The sequence below is a fragment of the Leptodactylus fuscus genome, chromosome 7 (genome assembly GCF_031893055.1).
Source record: "Leptodactylus fuscus isolate aLepFus1 chromosome 7, aLepFus1.hap2, whole genome shotgun sequence".
Taxonomy (NCBI): Eukaryota; Metazoa; Chordata; class Amphibia; order Anura; family Leptodactylidae; genus Leptodactylus; species Leptodactylus fuscus.
This window is the reverse complement of record NC_134271.1, coordinates 85,164,697-85,180,640: the sequence shown is the minus strand read 5'-3', so window position 1 is coordinate 85,180,640 and position 15,944 is coordinate 85,164,697. Positions and strand designations below refer to the sequence as shown.

The 15,944-nt window shown below is 41.0% G+C and overlaps 1 protein-coding gene across 1 annotated transcript; it reads right to left on the bottom strand.

Annotated features, from left to right (window-relative positions):
- Positions 1-551: 551 nt before the first annotated feature.
- Positions 552-15,277, bottom strand: CHGA (chromogranin A). Its single transcript, XM_075282422.1, has 9 exons — positions 15,212-15,277; positions 14,981-15,100; positions 13,606-13,652; positions 8,053-8,146; positions 6,826-6,894; positions 4,604-4,702; positions 3,678-4,064; positions 2,614-3,017; positions 552-1,120 (listed from the first exon to the last, which is right to left on the bottom strand). Exons 2-9 carry the CDS (start codon positions 15,030-15,032, stop codon positions 1,037-1,039), a joined length of 1,236 nt encoding a protein of 411 aa, XP_075138523.1. The 5' UTR covers positions 15,033-15,100; positions 15,212-15,277; the 3' UTR covers positions 552-1,036.
- Between the last annotated feature and the right edge of the window lie 667 nt (positions 15,278-15,944).

Below are 15,944 nucleotides of genomic sequence, written 5' to 3'. Positions count from 1 at the left end.
TCTTGTTTCCACAGAAGATTTGGAACCTGAGGCAAATGTATTAAGACAAGCATATCGTACACCAGTCTTAATAAATGGCTCAACTAGCATAGGGACTGAGATATATGAAAAGGCAGATATATGAGATATATGAAAAGGCAGAGGCCAGGTAGGAACTGGTGTAGATTTCTGTTCTAACTCATGCCAGGAAACTGGTGGACGAGATGCAGAACGGACTTGAGGTGCACATTTGGTATAAGAAATGGCTTTGCACCAAACATGAGCCTCAATAACATCCCTCTATGATCGTTTTATGGTATAGATGGTATAGAAAGATGGGGAATGATGACCTCCCCGTTTTGTATCAGCAACCACTATAAAAATTTTATTAAGAAATTAATCGGGGCAGATTATTGAACCTCTTTAGATTCCCCGCTACATCCTGCATTTACTTTAGCAGAATAGTCATTTACAGCAGCATATTCTGTACATGGATGCCTTGTATTCTTGCTCTCTTAGTGGACAGGCTGGAGCTGCCCATACAGCAACCTCAAAATAAAGAAGTGAACACGTAAAGGAAAAATCCAACATTTTATTTCCCTGTAAGTTATTTTTTCTTTTTTTTTTTTACAGAATAAACTTCCCAGATTGTAATCAAAAAGTAACAAGTTATTGCAATATGTTCATCTAACAAAAAGAGTGAAAAGTGACACTAAAGAGCGTAGAACACAGGATGAGACAGACGCCCGCAGCCTCACACATTCCACGCTGCCTCCAACTCCCATGGAAATGGGGTGATGAGCTCTACTAGGCAAGCAGAGTAATTTGCCTCCCCTCCCCTATTTCCAAAACATGGATCTTGTGGCAGCTGTATCAGCTTTACTACAGGACAGGTGTGATAGAACTACAGAACGTTTAACCCCACATCTGCCGCAAGAGATTGCCATAAATTGTTTCCAGCAGTCATGGGGTTAAGCCGGAAAACAAATATAGAAGGTGCAATGGCAAATTATTATTTTTTGCAATTTTTTTTTCTTTTTTCTTTTGCAATTGTTTTTCATCCCCTCCTCAGATCATGCAGCTTGTGGGCAACATTTTCCAGTTCTGCCTCAATGGCTGCCAAACTTTCCAGTTCTTGGTCCTGCAAATAAAATAGTAGCAGTTAATGTTTTTAGGTCTATGGGTTCATGCTTTTTTGTATATAATATATATATATATATATATATATATATATATATATATATTTATTTATGTTATCTAGATTGGTGCATATTATTGGCTAGAATAAAACATGTGGCTGCAGTGTAAAGAAGAGAGAGAGTGTTTAAAGGCAATACCATAGATGTTGGTTTTAAGATGAGAATATAGAATGAATGTATAAGGTACATGCTAGAAGCACAAACTAAAGTGTATAGCGGTAGTCCTATAAAAGGGGCACCTTTGTCTATCCATGTTGTCTATTTCATTCTAAAACAGGAGCAGATTGTCTAATAATTTAAGTAGGTAAGCTTTCCTCTAATAAAAAAAAAATCTATAGTAAAGACCGTGTTGGATTCGTTGCTGATAATTGCCTGAAGGGAGTGTTCACACAAACTCAAATTCTGCATGAAATCTGCCTCTCATTCGTTTCAATGGAAGACAGTAGCGGATTATTTCAGCTAGCGGAATAAATAAGCGCCCTGCTTGTTCTTCAGGTGGATTCTGCTTGAGAACTTCCATTGAAATTTTTGGGAAGCAGAAAATACACCTTTTCTGTCAGCGCAGAAACAATTTGTCCAAATCTGCTTGTGGAATTTGGAACTTGGCCTTACTTATTACAGGCTGAATAGAGTGGCACTCTTCTCCAAATTCTACTGCAAATTCAGTATCAAAATATTCATCAGTTTTTGACAAGCAGAAAAACAATCGACTTCAAATTTCTGAAGCTGAAATTTTCTGCTTGACATATTCAGCATCAACAAGTTTCTTGTTCATTGGCATTGGCTGTAGGAGATCTGGCTGTCTAATACAGCCTTTAATTGACAGCAGTGTCATCCCAAGAAGCAGCTAGGCTGAATTTCTAATTTCTTTTGAGTTTCACTGTATACTACAATAATGTGGATTTACTGTACCTGAAGTCCTATGTAAAAGCACATTTATCACAAGTATGACATACCAATGTCATACTCTGATCTGCTGCATATGTATATAGTCTATATCACAGGTAGAATTCTATAATTTGCTAGGGTTATTATAGACCTGCTTATTATTATTGGCAGATCTCCATAATTGTTGTTCCAACAGTAATCCTGTGTGGTCATTGTGACCCTAGTTCTGTTCATAGTAATGATGCATTGTTGACAGTGCACAACGTTTCACAGCAAGAAGTAAACTAAGTAGTTTGTGTCTCTCCAGGCCTGTGATGCTGACATCTAGTGTTTAACATGAAAATCACAATATATCAGGGTGAATTTTTTGTTTATGGTAAAAACAGATCTTAAAAAAACTAATTCTAGAAATTATTAAAACTAGTGACTGTCCCAGCATGTGTGACTTGTATTCAATTTGTAGATAGATAGAAGTATGGATCTCATTGTCATGTATGAACTATGTCAGAGCTGGCTGTCCTGTACTTTGTGATGTAATAGCACCAACCTCTGTCTTCCTGTTGGCACTGCCTTCTTCTTCCTTCCTCTCTTCTGCCCTCTTTAACATTGGTGCTTCGGTTTCACTGCTGTCCTCTCTGGATTTCTGCCATTGTTGTCTGTCCTCTGGCTCTTGGCTGCTTGGATCATATTTAGGCTCCTTGGGGGGAATCTTCATGGACTGATCAGGGTCATCCTCACTGCTTTTTGAAGCACACTTTTTGGCTCTGAGCTCCTTGGCGAGCTCGTCCATCTTGTTCCATCGTTTAGAATCTTCAAGGTCTTTTGATGAGACGTCATCACTCCTGGGGTTCTCCTCAGTGCAGTCAATTGTATCCACGTCTTGCTTAGTTTCCTTGCTGTTGTCAGATTCAGATGTAGAGTCTTTGTTGAAATCTTCAGGCCTCATGGAGTCTTCAAATAAAATGTTACCACATTATCAGTAAATATCCCACCATAGTAATGTTAGCCATCATGATTTATACTCTAGTCACACCGAGAGCTTTAAGAATGAGTCCAAATTATTGCTTTCTTGCAAATTGCATAACTTCACATCTCACTTTAAGATATGTATAGAGCCTAATTTCCTGCATTTTGTATAGGGAGGTTATACAACATTGAAATATTGAAATATAGCACACCTATGGGAGCACTTTGCAAGGCTGATACATAGCAGGAATAATGTAGCAACATGCATCTTCCACAATGTAATGTTTTTAAGATGTCAGCCAAGGTATCTGGTATCAGTCAGCAGTACCTCTGCACCTGAGAGCAGCTGGAAGAATTCTGAATGCAGTTTAGGATGTGATTGCAGTATAATTTGGAAATTAAGATGTCAGTGATAAAGTGGTTGTTCATTCTTACATAAACAATACTTTGCAGTCACCACTAGGTGGAGCTTACTGCATACAGATTTATACTACTCCCACTGATCTGAATAAATCTGCAGTTAGCGCCCCCTAATGGTGCCTACATTACACAGGACTTGACTGGACGCTTAACACATTATATGCAGATGCAATGTGAGGCTGAGTTCTACAATAAGAGACAGGAGAGCTTCCTCTCTGTACTTACTGTCCTCCCGCTGTGTGTCATCCTCCTCATTGTCTGTCTCGTTGCTGTCTTGCTTGTGGTTTTCCTTTTCGGGATCTTCTGTTTCATCAGCCTCTTGGTCCTTTTTGGTCATTGTCTCCTTCTCGTCAGATGTGCGTCCCTCGCTGGCATCTTCTTGGTTGTCTTTGGGGAGTTCCATTTCATTGATCTCATCTGTGATGCGGTTGTCAATTTCTTCCTCTTCAGAGGTCTCTTCCCTCTTACTGATCTCATTGCTTTCCAGTTCCTCAGTACTGTTCTCTTCCTCTGTGGGATCAGAGCTCTTCTTTCTCTCTTCTTCCTCAGACGCTCTCTTCATTTCATCTCTTTCTTGAGATTTTCCGCCAAGAGAAGGCACTTGGAACTTTTCTGCATTGTTAGACACAAGATAAGAAAAGGGTAAATGAGTTGGAATGATCCATTGAAAATAACTTGGAAATTAGAATTGTGTTAGTGACATTTAAAGGGGTAACCTGTTCCTTGTTGTAAGGTAACCCTTTTCTCCACTCCCAACCAAAGCTGATTTTAGAATTCCACTACTTGCCTGTAAGCTGTGACAATGGAGTTCCCAGAATGCTCCGCATTTCACTAACAAGTTACCATCTCAGTGCCAAAATTAGCTTTGAGTGTAGATTATGGAGTAAACTAAATCTATACCATAGTGACTTTTATATACAAGATGTGCCCATACCCCATTCAATTGCTGCATTTATATTGCGGCTGTATAATATTTTGTGAACACAGATTCAGGGCGCAGTGTTAGCAGATGATGCCATAGTGAGAGGATTATGTGTGATGATCCTGGTATTAGCTGTATATCACCTGAGTATTACATGAACAGGAGATTCACGACTTCGAAGAACCTGAAGGTTATCACAGTGAAGAGTCAGAGTCACCGTGACACTCACCAGAGGGAAGGGGCTTATTGCTCTGCTTCTCAAGGATACTGGATAGCTCCTCTCCAAATCCTCCATTTTTTTTCTGCTTCTGGAGTCTCTCCATTGCACCTGTAGAAGTGGAATTTAAAGGAGATCAGCAAATCAAAGTAACCGTGAGAATGAGCTCAGTTCCTGCATACACACTCATTGCTGAGAATAACTTTCAATTCATGAGAATGAACTTGTTAGGTCAGGGCCTCTAATGGCTATTTTACCATCCAGTGGTACCAGTATCAGTGGGGCTGGGCTGTGACAACTATCATAGAGGCTGGTTGTCAGCAGTAATAGGTGAAATAGCTATTACTGTAGCATAAGGTGTGCAGATCTCAGGTCTGATTATACTGTAATTATATTACTAACATATTCAGTGATGTCAGTAATGGGGTGGGGCTGTGACAACCTCCCAGACATGATAAAGAGACTGTCAGCAGCAATACATAGAACAGCTGCAAATGTAGTATAAGGTGTGTCAATATCATATCTGATCAATATTTAATTATATTCTATTAGATGAGGTCAATAACAGGGGGCAGGGAGGTGACAACCTCTCAGTCAGAGTTGGGAGGAGTCTGTTAACTTTAATGGGTAGATTGTCTGTTTCTTCTACCATCTTAAAGGAACATTCCAGAAACTTGTACAGTGTGTTAAAGGGAGTGTGTCACCAGAACCCAACATCTTAAAGCAGGGGTAGGGAACGTACGGCTCTCCAGCTGTTGCAAAACTACAACTCCCAGCATGCATACTTGCTCTGCTGTTCTTGGAACTCCCATGGAAGTGAATGGAGCATGTTGGGAGTTGTAGTTTCACAGCAGCTGGAGAGCCGAAGGTTCCCTACCCCTGTCTTAAAGGGATTCTATAATTTTCCTGTGGCCGAATGGGAGAGGCCACAGGAAAATAGCCAACGGACATGTGCACTGGGCGCTGTCGGCCATTTTCCTGTGGCCAAACAGAAGAGAAGAAATGGAGGCAGAGATCAAGAAGAAGAAGGCGCTGGAGAGTTTTCTTGCAGCACAGGGGACGCCCCCAGCGCTGCGAGAAGATTCATTACCATAATGAAGAAGCTGGGAACATATATCGAACAGCGGCACGGAGAAGACTTCTAAAAGTAGGGGAAGAATAGCCTTTCTTAAGGCTATTCCGATGTGGGTTTAGCTATAAATGGGATTCTAATGATAGAATCCCTTTAAGCAAACCCCTTATATAGATAGGTTAGGGTTTCCTAAAGAAACAGTGTTTTCCCCTTGTGAATCAGTTCTTTCGTTGCTGAGATAACAAAGTTTTTTTTATCAATTTACAGATGGCCTCTTTGGAGCAATGGAAATTGCTTTGTTGCAATATTTTGTCCCACCATTTGATTCAGGTGACCCTAACCTACCTGTCTGTGGGCTGGGTTAATACTATGAGTTCTGGTGAGAGTCTCCCTTTAAGGATGCTGCAATGCCTGTGAGTGCAGATTTTGACACTCGTTGACTGATCCCTACTATGTCACTACTACTGGAAGCCTAAATGTAAGTAATAAGAGAGCTGCGGCAAGGTTTTCCGCAGGGAGCACTTATAGCTGGGGAGGGGCTGACAGAGACTTCTGCTTACACCAGATGAGGCTCCTATTAATAGATCCTTCATCTCTATGGCGATTGCCCTCGCGTCTGTCAGCCACTGGGATTACACAAATGTGAGAGGAGAGAACTGGAAGCTGTACAGAACAAGGGATAATATTGAGCCATTGTATTAATGGGATCTACTCCCGGGTCTATAATATAATCCTCCTGCACCGTATCATGCTGCAGAAGATTGGCACTATATTTATACCACCCGCTTCTGGTTGTAATGGCTGCCCATAGAGGCATTACATCACCTAAGGATTTTCTTACCAGTCCTCCGTCTACTAGTTGTAACAGGACATCATAAATATAGAAAAGTTCAGCAAGTTTTAATTTACTGTCTGTAAAAATGTACATTTCTTGCGACACCAAGAGGCTGAACATCAGTTAGGATAACATACACCTGCAACACTGTAACAACCCTCTCTACTGCTTCAGCCGGACAGGACTCAGGGGCTGTTCACATCATGTTTTCATTATTTGTTTTATCTGATCACTTTTGGAGAGCCAAAAGACTAATGCTAAACACAGATGGGAACTGTTGATCATGTGAATACATAGAAAGACATCTAAAGGAAAACTTTTTCTTACCTTGACTGGCAAGTTCCTGGAGCTCCTTTAGCAGGTTCTGGTGGCGCAAGATGGAAATGATCCTTTCATCTATAACAAACCATGTGACAAATGAAAATCTGGATCTGTTGGAGACATTTTATTTTTGCAAGATCTTTGTACAAGCAGAATATTCTACAGACATGGTTGGATGTCCTCCGCCATCCACATAACCACCACTAATATCACATAGCACTGTATCCAATAATTACCAACTATATAGAGTCATTATACATTGGTGTACATTTATAGAGTATTGTACAAAGTTATTGCACCTCTACATTCCCATGCCCCACCACACCTTCCCCTTCCAAATCTATGAATTAGACCCGGAACTGTTGCTTTATCTACAAAAAATGTCCCCAGCCGTGACTGTGGCCCGTTGTATCAAGTAACTGAGTTTCAGGGTCTGTAGTTGAGATGGGGGATCTGATTCATCACTAGTCGGGTTTCACCCAAATATTCCAAATTATTTGGTTTTTAATGAAACAAAAGAAATGGTGGCTCATCTTGGACAAACTAAAATGGCTGCTACCACATGTATTGTTTAGGGAAAATACAGAAGAGACACATGGCTTGTAAGTCACTGTGACATACTGGCACCACCAAACATCAGCTGACAGCCTTTCAGCCAATAGTCAGTGTGGTAGGTAGACACTTTACAGTGCTGATGTCATATACACTATATAAGGTGCTGTGGGCTTGAACACGAGGCATTGCAGTGATGGTGGACGTAGAGATGGATCTGTTATTGATGTCACTGCATGATACAGAGAACACTGAGTGCTGAAAAGCTTACAAATTACAACAAAGCTAGAGAATACTAGGAATAGGAGTGTTTAACCAGATTTATTCATTTATAGGCAAATTAGCAATAAAATAATAGAAAAGAGTGAGGGAGAATATCTGTGCTTTGTGAGCCTGACTGTAACAGTAATACAGAAAGACAGGAAAGTTAACCCTTTTATTGCCAATACATTTAATTTTAATTTCTAATTTTGTCTGTCTGTTGTGTAATAGAGCAGTTTCATCTGTTTAAAGAGCATTTAAACATAGTTTTTACTGAAAGTCCTGTTAGTGAAAATTGTTTTGTTAAGTGTTTTTTTTGGGCAAGAGTTTTTTTCGATAAATACATACAAATTGCTGTCCTAACAGAAAATGCTGATTAAATTAACCCTACTGTATATCACCACATTGCTTTGAGCTCACCTCCGCGGAGAGTTTCCAGGCAGTCCTGACTGGTAGGGACAGGGTTAGGCTTAGACAATGTGTCAGAAATTACTTCTACAATGCATTTCATCACCTGGATGGAGAAGTACAAGAATAAGCATCTGAGCATCATTAAAAAGACTACACATCAAAAAGACCTACAACATTCTAATATACTTTGTATCATAGCATTCTGTCAGTGAATAGAAACATTTACAGTCCTAATAATTCTTACATATGAGTTTGTTACAGTTGTATCCAGTCTAGACATCCATATGTTACCTAAACCCTCATACATTTCTACCCTGTCCTGATAGTTTGTTAGATTTTCCTGTACTGATATATTGGGGCAGTTTTACTAAAACTTGAATGAGTAATAATAAATATATTGGGCCAAGGCGTGCCCACCCTGTTGCACCACACTGACAGAAATGGAGAGTGAGGCGCAGAATGGGAGATATGTCTCATCTTTGGCGCAAGAAAGAGCCTTGTTCCGATGATGCTGCAAGTGATCACCCATCTGTGCTAGACAACTGATGTAGATGTGTTAATAAATTCCCCCTAAGGCATTCAAGAAGATGTGCAATTGTAAGGTCACTCTCGCTGAAAAGAAGAACATCCCCATTTACTGACAGGAGACTTAAAAAATGTAAGGTACTGAAGTGCGAGCTTTAGAACTTAAATGGTCATCCAGCTTTCCAAGATTCTTTATGCAACAATACAGTAGCCTAGGAAACTTTTCACAAAAAAAGATTGTGACTCTTTCAGTTGTACAGGATTGACTTTCCCCTTACAAGGACTCTCTTCCTCCTTACTTGATTAATCAGTGTCTGATGTAAAACCTTGGCTAAGAATAGAGTCAGTAAATAATTCAGCAGAGCCGTCAATGAATGATTTAGAGGGAAACATTGGATGTGAAGTGTTCTGTGGCAAGACAAAACCCTTCAATGAAGACTTGCAGCTGATACACCACTGTACAGAGGAAGAGGTCTCTAATAGTCGGTGACACATCTGCTATAGGAAACAGCAAGTTTCTAAATGGACACCCCCATAACAACTTAGCTGAGTTCCTGTAATGCAGGGGGTGGGTATTTTTCCTACATTGGATTATGATACAATGCCTAGTGTGAAGATGACATTTCCTAGAACACAAATCACTATAGCAGGCTCCATTTAGATACCGGAGAAGCAGAGATTACTTATACTAGGTTCACACTAGTATTCGAGTCTGCATGGGGACCCGATGAACGGAGAGTTTGCTTGCTTAAAAAGCGGTTACCTGTGGACATCTGCAGACCCCATAGACTATAATTGCAAGACTTTTCTTGCTGCCGATTGTAAGTGGAATCTATAGTGGAGAGATATCAGCCCTAAAGTGCCAGAATTCTGAGCACAGCTTTGCATGTATTTGGAGTATAAAAGATTTTGGTGTATGTACAAAATAACTAAAGCAAAATACACAGTGAATTGGCTGTTATATAGACTACGTCTAAGGGCCCCTTCACACGGTGTAAGCGCTCAGCGCATTCCGAGCCGTACACGCGAGCGCTTCAAAACTCTTCCCATTCACTTCAATGGGAGCGCGCGTAAAGCCGGCTTTACAAGTGCTCCCATTGAAGTGAATGGGAAGTGTTTAGAAGCGCTCGCGTGTATGGCTCGGAATGAGCCGAGCGCTTACGCCGTGTGAAGGGGCCCTAAGAGTAAGCTATGCTGGAAGATAAAATGAATCTCACTCCTCCGGTGCAGCCTCTGTCTCCGCTACAGTCTCTTCTAAGAATGCTACTTGTGTTCCTGACCGGGACTGGAAGTAGTTCACTGACTCCGACTATTTTCTGCCATGTTTATTCTCTTAGGTTTTTCTGTTAAATAGATATTAAACCTACAGTCTACCCACCTAGTAATCTGTTGCTCTCTGTTATCAGCCATTTAGGGCTGAGGAGAGACTAACTGAAGTGTTGATGTTGACAGAATAAATGGCACTACTTTCTGTAACATGTCTCCAGTACTGGGATCTTTCAGAGACATTTACATCCATATGTGTGACTGATAGCAGTTGCTACTTTTACATTGTACCAGCACTATAATAACTATATTTTAGGGTTACCCTAAGTTCACACTAGCATCTTGGTATCTATTGTTTTGGACCTTCAAGAAGCCGCAATGGCTCAATTCACATATGTGTTGGAGTCTGAGAGTCTCCTTAGGAGACTCCACAGCAGATTCCACCTAAAATCAGTGGAAAGAAAAGTCTTACAAGGAGGAACCAGGCAGAAACCCGACAGACCCCATTATAGTCTATGGGTCTGTAATTAACTATTTTTAAGCTGACAGGTTCTCCATCTTTCAGGTTGTTACATGAAGGCTATTATGAGCCTAACGTAATATAGCTGACATCAACGGAGCCCAAATGACCACATTATAGTGTCCATTCTTTTTCACTGAAAGTACCAGACGAAAAAGTTGTACTTCCAGGACTCTTTCACCACCAATTTTATATAGACACTGCAATGGAGTCTGATGCTTTTTGAATCTCTGATGCATTTTAAGAATTCTCTCCCTTGAAGTCTGTGAATATTGCATATCTAAATCATCTGTATAGAAACCATTTTGTATCATGTAACATGTGAACTGTGTACAATCTGCTCATCTCTGGATGGATGCACAGTGTGATGCCGCATAATGCGCCAGGAACGATCTGCCCTCCAGAGTCTAATGCTGCCAATTATATGATTAGTCAGGAGCTAAACCTGATGCACAAGCGGTATAGATCTGAATAAATCTTCAGCTTCCAATAGTGTCACCGCTTAATCTCGGCCTTTTATTAACATGCTGTTCCAGAGCTGCAGCCATCGGAGGTCATCCCTGCCCTGAAATCATATTCCAGCTGATCTGCTCCAGAGATAAGACCAGAATACTTATGGATCATTCCACTATATATGATTATTACATTACACACTGTTTATACAATGTATTCATATGCTACTCAATTCAGTGATCTCAGATACAGTGTCCATTTATATAGTGATATAACCACATATCACCAACAAGCTCTTCACAAATCACATATAGCTCTACTCTTTGCTTATGTAGCAGTATGTAGGTAAGCATCTCCCATACCCACAACCCCCACATTCAATTCACCGTAACTTTATAAGTACAGCATTATTTAGTTAAGGCTCAGTTCATATTTGTGCTTGTACTCCGTACCGGGATTCTGTTCCCCTCTCCATATTTTTCGCCCTTTAAGGGCAGAAACTGAACCGAAACCGCACAGACCCCATTATAGTCTATGGGGTCTGCGGGTTTTCTAAGGTCATTTTTTTTTTTTTCTGAAACTAGCTTTATACATTAATGCATACGCTTAAATGATCATCTCTATAAATACACCTGCAAGTAAACATGAGAATGCTCATATTCAGAGCTCATTCACATCTGTGCCCGGTCTCCATTCTGCAGGTTTCCGTTTCCTGCACAAAACAGAGGCAGGAGACAGAAACCTGCAGGACTGTTTCATACCCATTAATTTGAATGGGTTTGAAAGATGTCCGGCCATGAGCGGCGGTGAGTGTTTTATGCTCTCCGCCGCGAAAACGGTTTTTAAAATCAGACACAGAGTTGGACATGCAGTTCTCTGTGTCCGGTTTCAAAAAACCGGTTTTGCGGCGGAGAGCATAAAACGCTCACAGCCGCTCACGGCCGGACCCACTCTGACAGGTTGCATGCAGAAGATGGAAACCACAGAACGGAGACCTGAACGCTAGTGTGAACCTAGCGTCAGATGTACTTTATGTTCCAGTTATCTCTAACCTACGACTCACCAGTGGTTGCAAGACTACAATGGTCAGCTTCAAGCAGTCTTATGTTTACTTATATGGGTAGTAATTTTTGTATTAACTTATACAATTTTCTAATAGACTTTCTGATTCATTTATATAACATCTTCAAGATCCCTGCTTGCTGTCAGTGCTTAGAAACATTGGCCCCGCTTTACTAATCGTTAGACAGTGTAATCTTAGATAATCATTCTGAGATTATCACAATGATTTATGCAGGATGATAAATCTGGAGCATGTTTAGACTGTTTAGTCTAAGTCCATAAAGTCTATTCGTTATCTGACTTTGAACCAAAATTGGCAAAATTTCTTTGTGGCAATTAAAAAAGTTGTCAACATATTTCAAGGCCCAGGGAAGAGGCCATGAAAGAGGAAAGCTAAAAAAAAGAAAAAATTATCTGTTCCGTGTTGGTACTGTCCAGTCCTATGTTGCATGTGGCAACTAAGGCCAATCATACATCACTGGTTCCTTTCCTGTGGACTTCCAGCAGCGAGACCATGGTGTGCATCAAAGTGGACAGCGGCAATGGATGTCAGAGCACCAGGGACAGCAGCAATGGACAACAGAGCACCAGGGACAGCAGCAATAGACACCAGAGCACCAGGGACAGCAACAATGGACACCAGAGCACCATGGACAGCAGCTATGGACAACAGAGCACCAGGGACAGCAGCAATAGACACCAGAGCACCAGGGACAGCAGCAATGGACGTCAGAGCACCAGGGACAGCAGCAATGGACCCCAGAGCACCAGGAACAGGTTAGTATGTACCCTTTTTTTCCTCATAATTAATGTTTCCCCTTCCCTGAACCCTTCATGGGCCCTGAGATTTGTGGACAACCCCTTTAAGCCATGTCCCTCTTTCTGAGAAACCACATTTATAGTTCTAAATTTTAGCTCAAACTAGATGCACCAAAGATACACCACATTTATGCCGGAGTCATACAGTCATAACATAATGGTAAATTTACCCCAATCTCTTTTCTATTCAAACACTGAAAATCACTTCAGACCTAAAACTGCTCTCAGCTGAGGACTGTGAGTAACATGAGTCCATCAAGTATAACCCAGAGACAGAAGAGGGCATGAAGAAAGGGACGAGCGAAGGAAATGAGCATTCTATACACAGCCATAAGCATCAATGCTGCTTTGCTTTAAAAAAGGAATCTTAGCTTTTGTTTGAAATTACTAATGGTTTTCAGCTACTGGCTGTAAAAAAAAAAATGATGTTTCCATTGACAGACAGCAAACAGAGATTTCCCTTTATATATATATATATATATATATATATATATATATAGAAAGTGACAGAGTATCCTTGAATTTTAAGAATTCCATTGCGTAAGATTTGCAAAAAAATGCAAGTTTATAAAAATATTTCCCAAGACAATCTCATTCACAGCAGTAACCAGAGGAAAGTCACAATGAATAATGTAATGACTGTAAAGATCACATATACGAAAAAAATTCTGATAAAAATGAGAACATTACAGGGCTCCGGCTAATGAAACGGAAATCCCTTTAGCCATCTAAATACCTATGTCACCCTAATCTCCTTCCTCTATCAGAATAATACAGGTGTCAATGTGCAGTGCAAGATGTTGATATAATGTATTACTAGCCTTTTATCTCCGTTGACCTTACAGTTATTATTGGGAAGAACAGGCGCCCTCCCCCACCAGTCCCTGAGTGATTCATGGCCAGAGAGATCTTCTTACCTTTGTGTCATCTTCAGCGTCCCGGCCAGTTGCAGGAAAGGAAATAACTGCAAAAAGGACAAAAGAAAAATAAACTATAATAGAGGCTTATGTTATGTTATGGGGAGCCAGAAAGGATAGAGGACAAGAGGGGAAGGGAGGGAGTCTCCGAGATAAAATAGCAAATAACCTCCCCATCCCATCTTCCCATCTCAGTCATTACATTTAGAGAAAACACTTCAAATCCATTTGGTTTTTAGTATAAGAAAAACAAGAAGCATGAGCCTTGGACTGGGATCAGATTTTTAAACTCCACATGGACTTCATCTCTGCTGCAAAATATATTATTGCCCCCAACCCCACATCGCACCCAAAGTCATATTCCCTATCCCTCATTCTTCCTAGTTATAATACTGGGTTTGTAGCTATCTGCATAACTGAATGAGGTGAATATGATGTCTTAATTCCTTTTTGATTCCCGCAATCACTAAAGCAAGAATTATTTATAACCAGAGAGAACTGTACCCAAGAACCCATATTACAGATATAACATTGTATCTGATCCCACAGTCCATTCATAAGAAGGAAACCATTACAACATATTACGTGTAATACACAGGAAAGTGTAGCACTGCAAATGAATTAGTAGAAAATAGAAAAAGATATAAAGATAGACTAAAGATGGATACAACAGACAGGAGGAGTAGCAATAAAGAAAGCACTGCATGGCCAGTGCATTGACCTTGCTGTATGGTTTATTTGAGATCTAAGATTTGGCTCCAGACAGAGATTCTCTTGCAAACCCCAAACAGCCACAGCCTAATCCTACTAATCAGTGTCTGCACCAGGTCATCTCAAGGAGGTGCTGAACCTTCAACACACCCCTGTCCTTGGTCCTGAACCTCTCTTATCCCCATGTTTTCCTTGATGCCTAACCTTCGATTTCCAACTGCCCTTAGTGCTAACCCTTGCATATGCTCCATGTTTTTAGTCCTGAAACCTTCTTATTCCTTAATAACTTCTATTTCTGGTGCTAAGCCTACCTTACTGATATAGCCCCTTGTCCTTAATACTAAATGAACCTATATAGGGGCCCGATTCCTTGGTGATGAACTTATATTAGTCTTATAGATCCATGTCCATGGTGTTGAATCAGTATTACCACCACCCCATTCCCCCTATATATCCACCTTACTCCTATATACATCTTATCCTTGGCGCTGAGAATACATAGCTGGTATAGACCCCATGCCCTTGACAATAAACCTGCCCTGCTCATAGGATATTGCTGTCCTTGGTGCTGAAGCTGCATTGCTCATAGGGCTCTACTGTCCTTGGACCTGAAAGGACAGATACTGCAGAAAGAACCAGCAGCAGCTCCCCATTGCCTTCTTACCTTGCACTGCACACAGGGCTATAGATAATACCCCAATATAGAGCATTGTCATCTGGGGACGGCTGGTTGCAGTCAGGGGTGACGATGGTTGTTATATCCTTCTATTCCACTGCCCTGATCCTGAATGAAAGGAAATAAATCTTTAAATATAATACAGGAAGCAGCTGCCACAAAGAGACCGAGGCTGCGGATTAGTAACTGCAAGTATCAGCTTAATGAGATTAGTGCTACCTGCCTGCCTGCCTTTCTCCAGATACTGAGCACTGCAGCAGAGTCTACTCTATATATGCCAGACCCAGTGGAAGTGATGTCACAGCATCCTCCCCCACCCTCCCTGATGCTGAAAATGGAGGGGGTCATCTGCATACTGGGGAGGGGGATGCTCTTATCACATCCTTATTCCATATGGGTTGCATGGACCTGTCAGCAGAGGGGGAATTAATTACAAGCAAAGCTCCAGTGAACACTGAATATTTTTATCATGTAAGTGCTCAGCTCTTAAGATTAAAAAGTCTAAGGAACCTTTCTCAGAAAACAAGCTGCTAAATCCAGGCTTCCATATGTAGCTTGTAAAGGATGGACTGAAATCAAATGAGTCTGGACCTAAAAGATACATGATCCTCACCGGTTCACTTACACATGGATTTCCAATGCTAGTTAGACATGGGGTGCTCCAGAATCAGATCTCAGCCCTGGCAGGCAGGCGGAGCAGAGGGCCTTGAAGCAGCTGCCAATAATCATCATCATTATCTTAATTAAAATGGAGTCTTGTTTCCTTCCTGCTGGAGAGGTCCTGGTCGGATGTGCAGAACTAAAGCCACACTAGACATCTTGATGTCCAATTATTGGATCATCTCAATGGATATTTGACTAGGCAATTGCAATCCCTTTCATCAATGGCCTGAAACTGTCAGAACATACTATGGGCTGCAGTCTCCCCATCCTTCTTAGAGTCTTGTACCCT

Bases quoted from the DNA above. Each gene is read 5' to 3' on its own strand.
- CHGA (XM_075282422.1), bottom strand. From the start codon at position 15,032: ATGACAATGCTCTATATTGGGGTATTATCTATAGCCCTGTGTGCAGTG. The intron at 6,895-8,052 runs GTGAGCTCAAAG...GGTTTGTTATAG, and splicing joins CCTGGAAACTCTCCGCGGAG to ATGAAAGGATCATTTCCATC. The intron at 3,018-3,677 runs GTAAGTACAGAG...TTTTATTTGAAG, and splicing joins TGACACACAGCGGGAGGACA to ACTCCATGAGGCCTGAAGAT.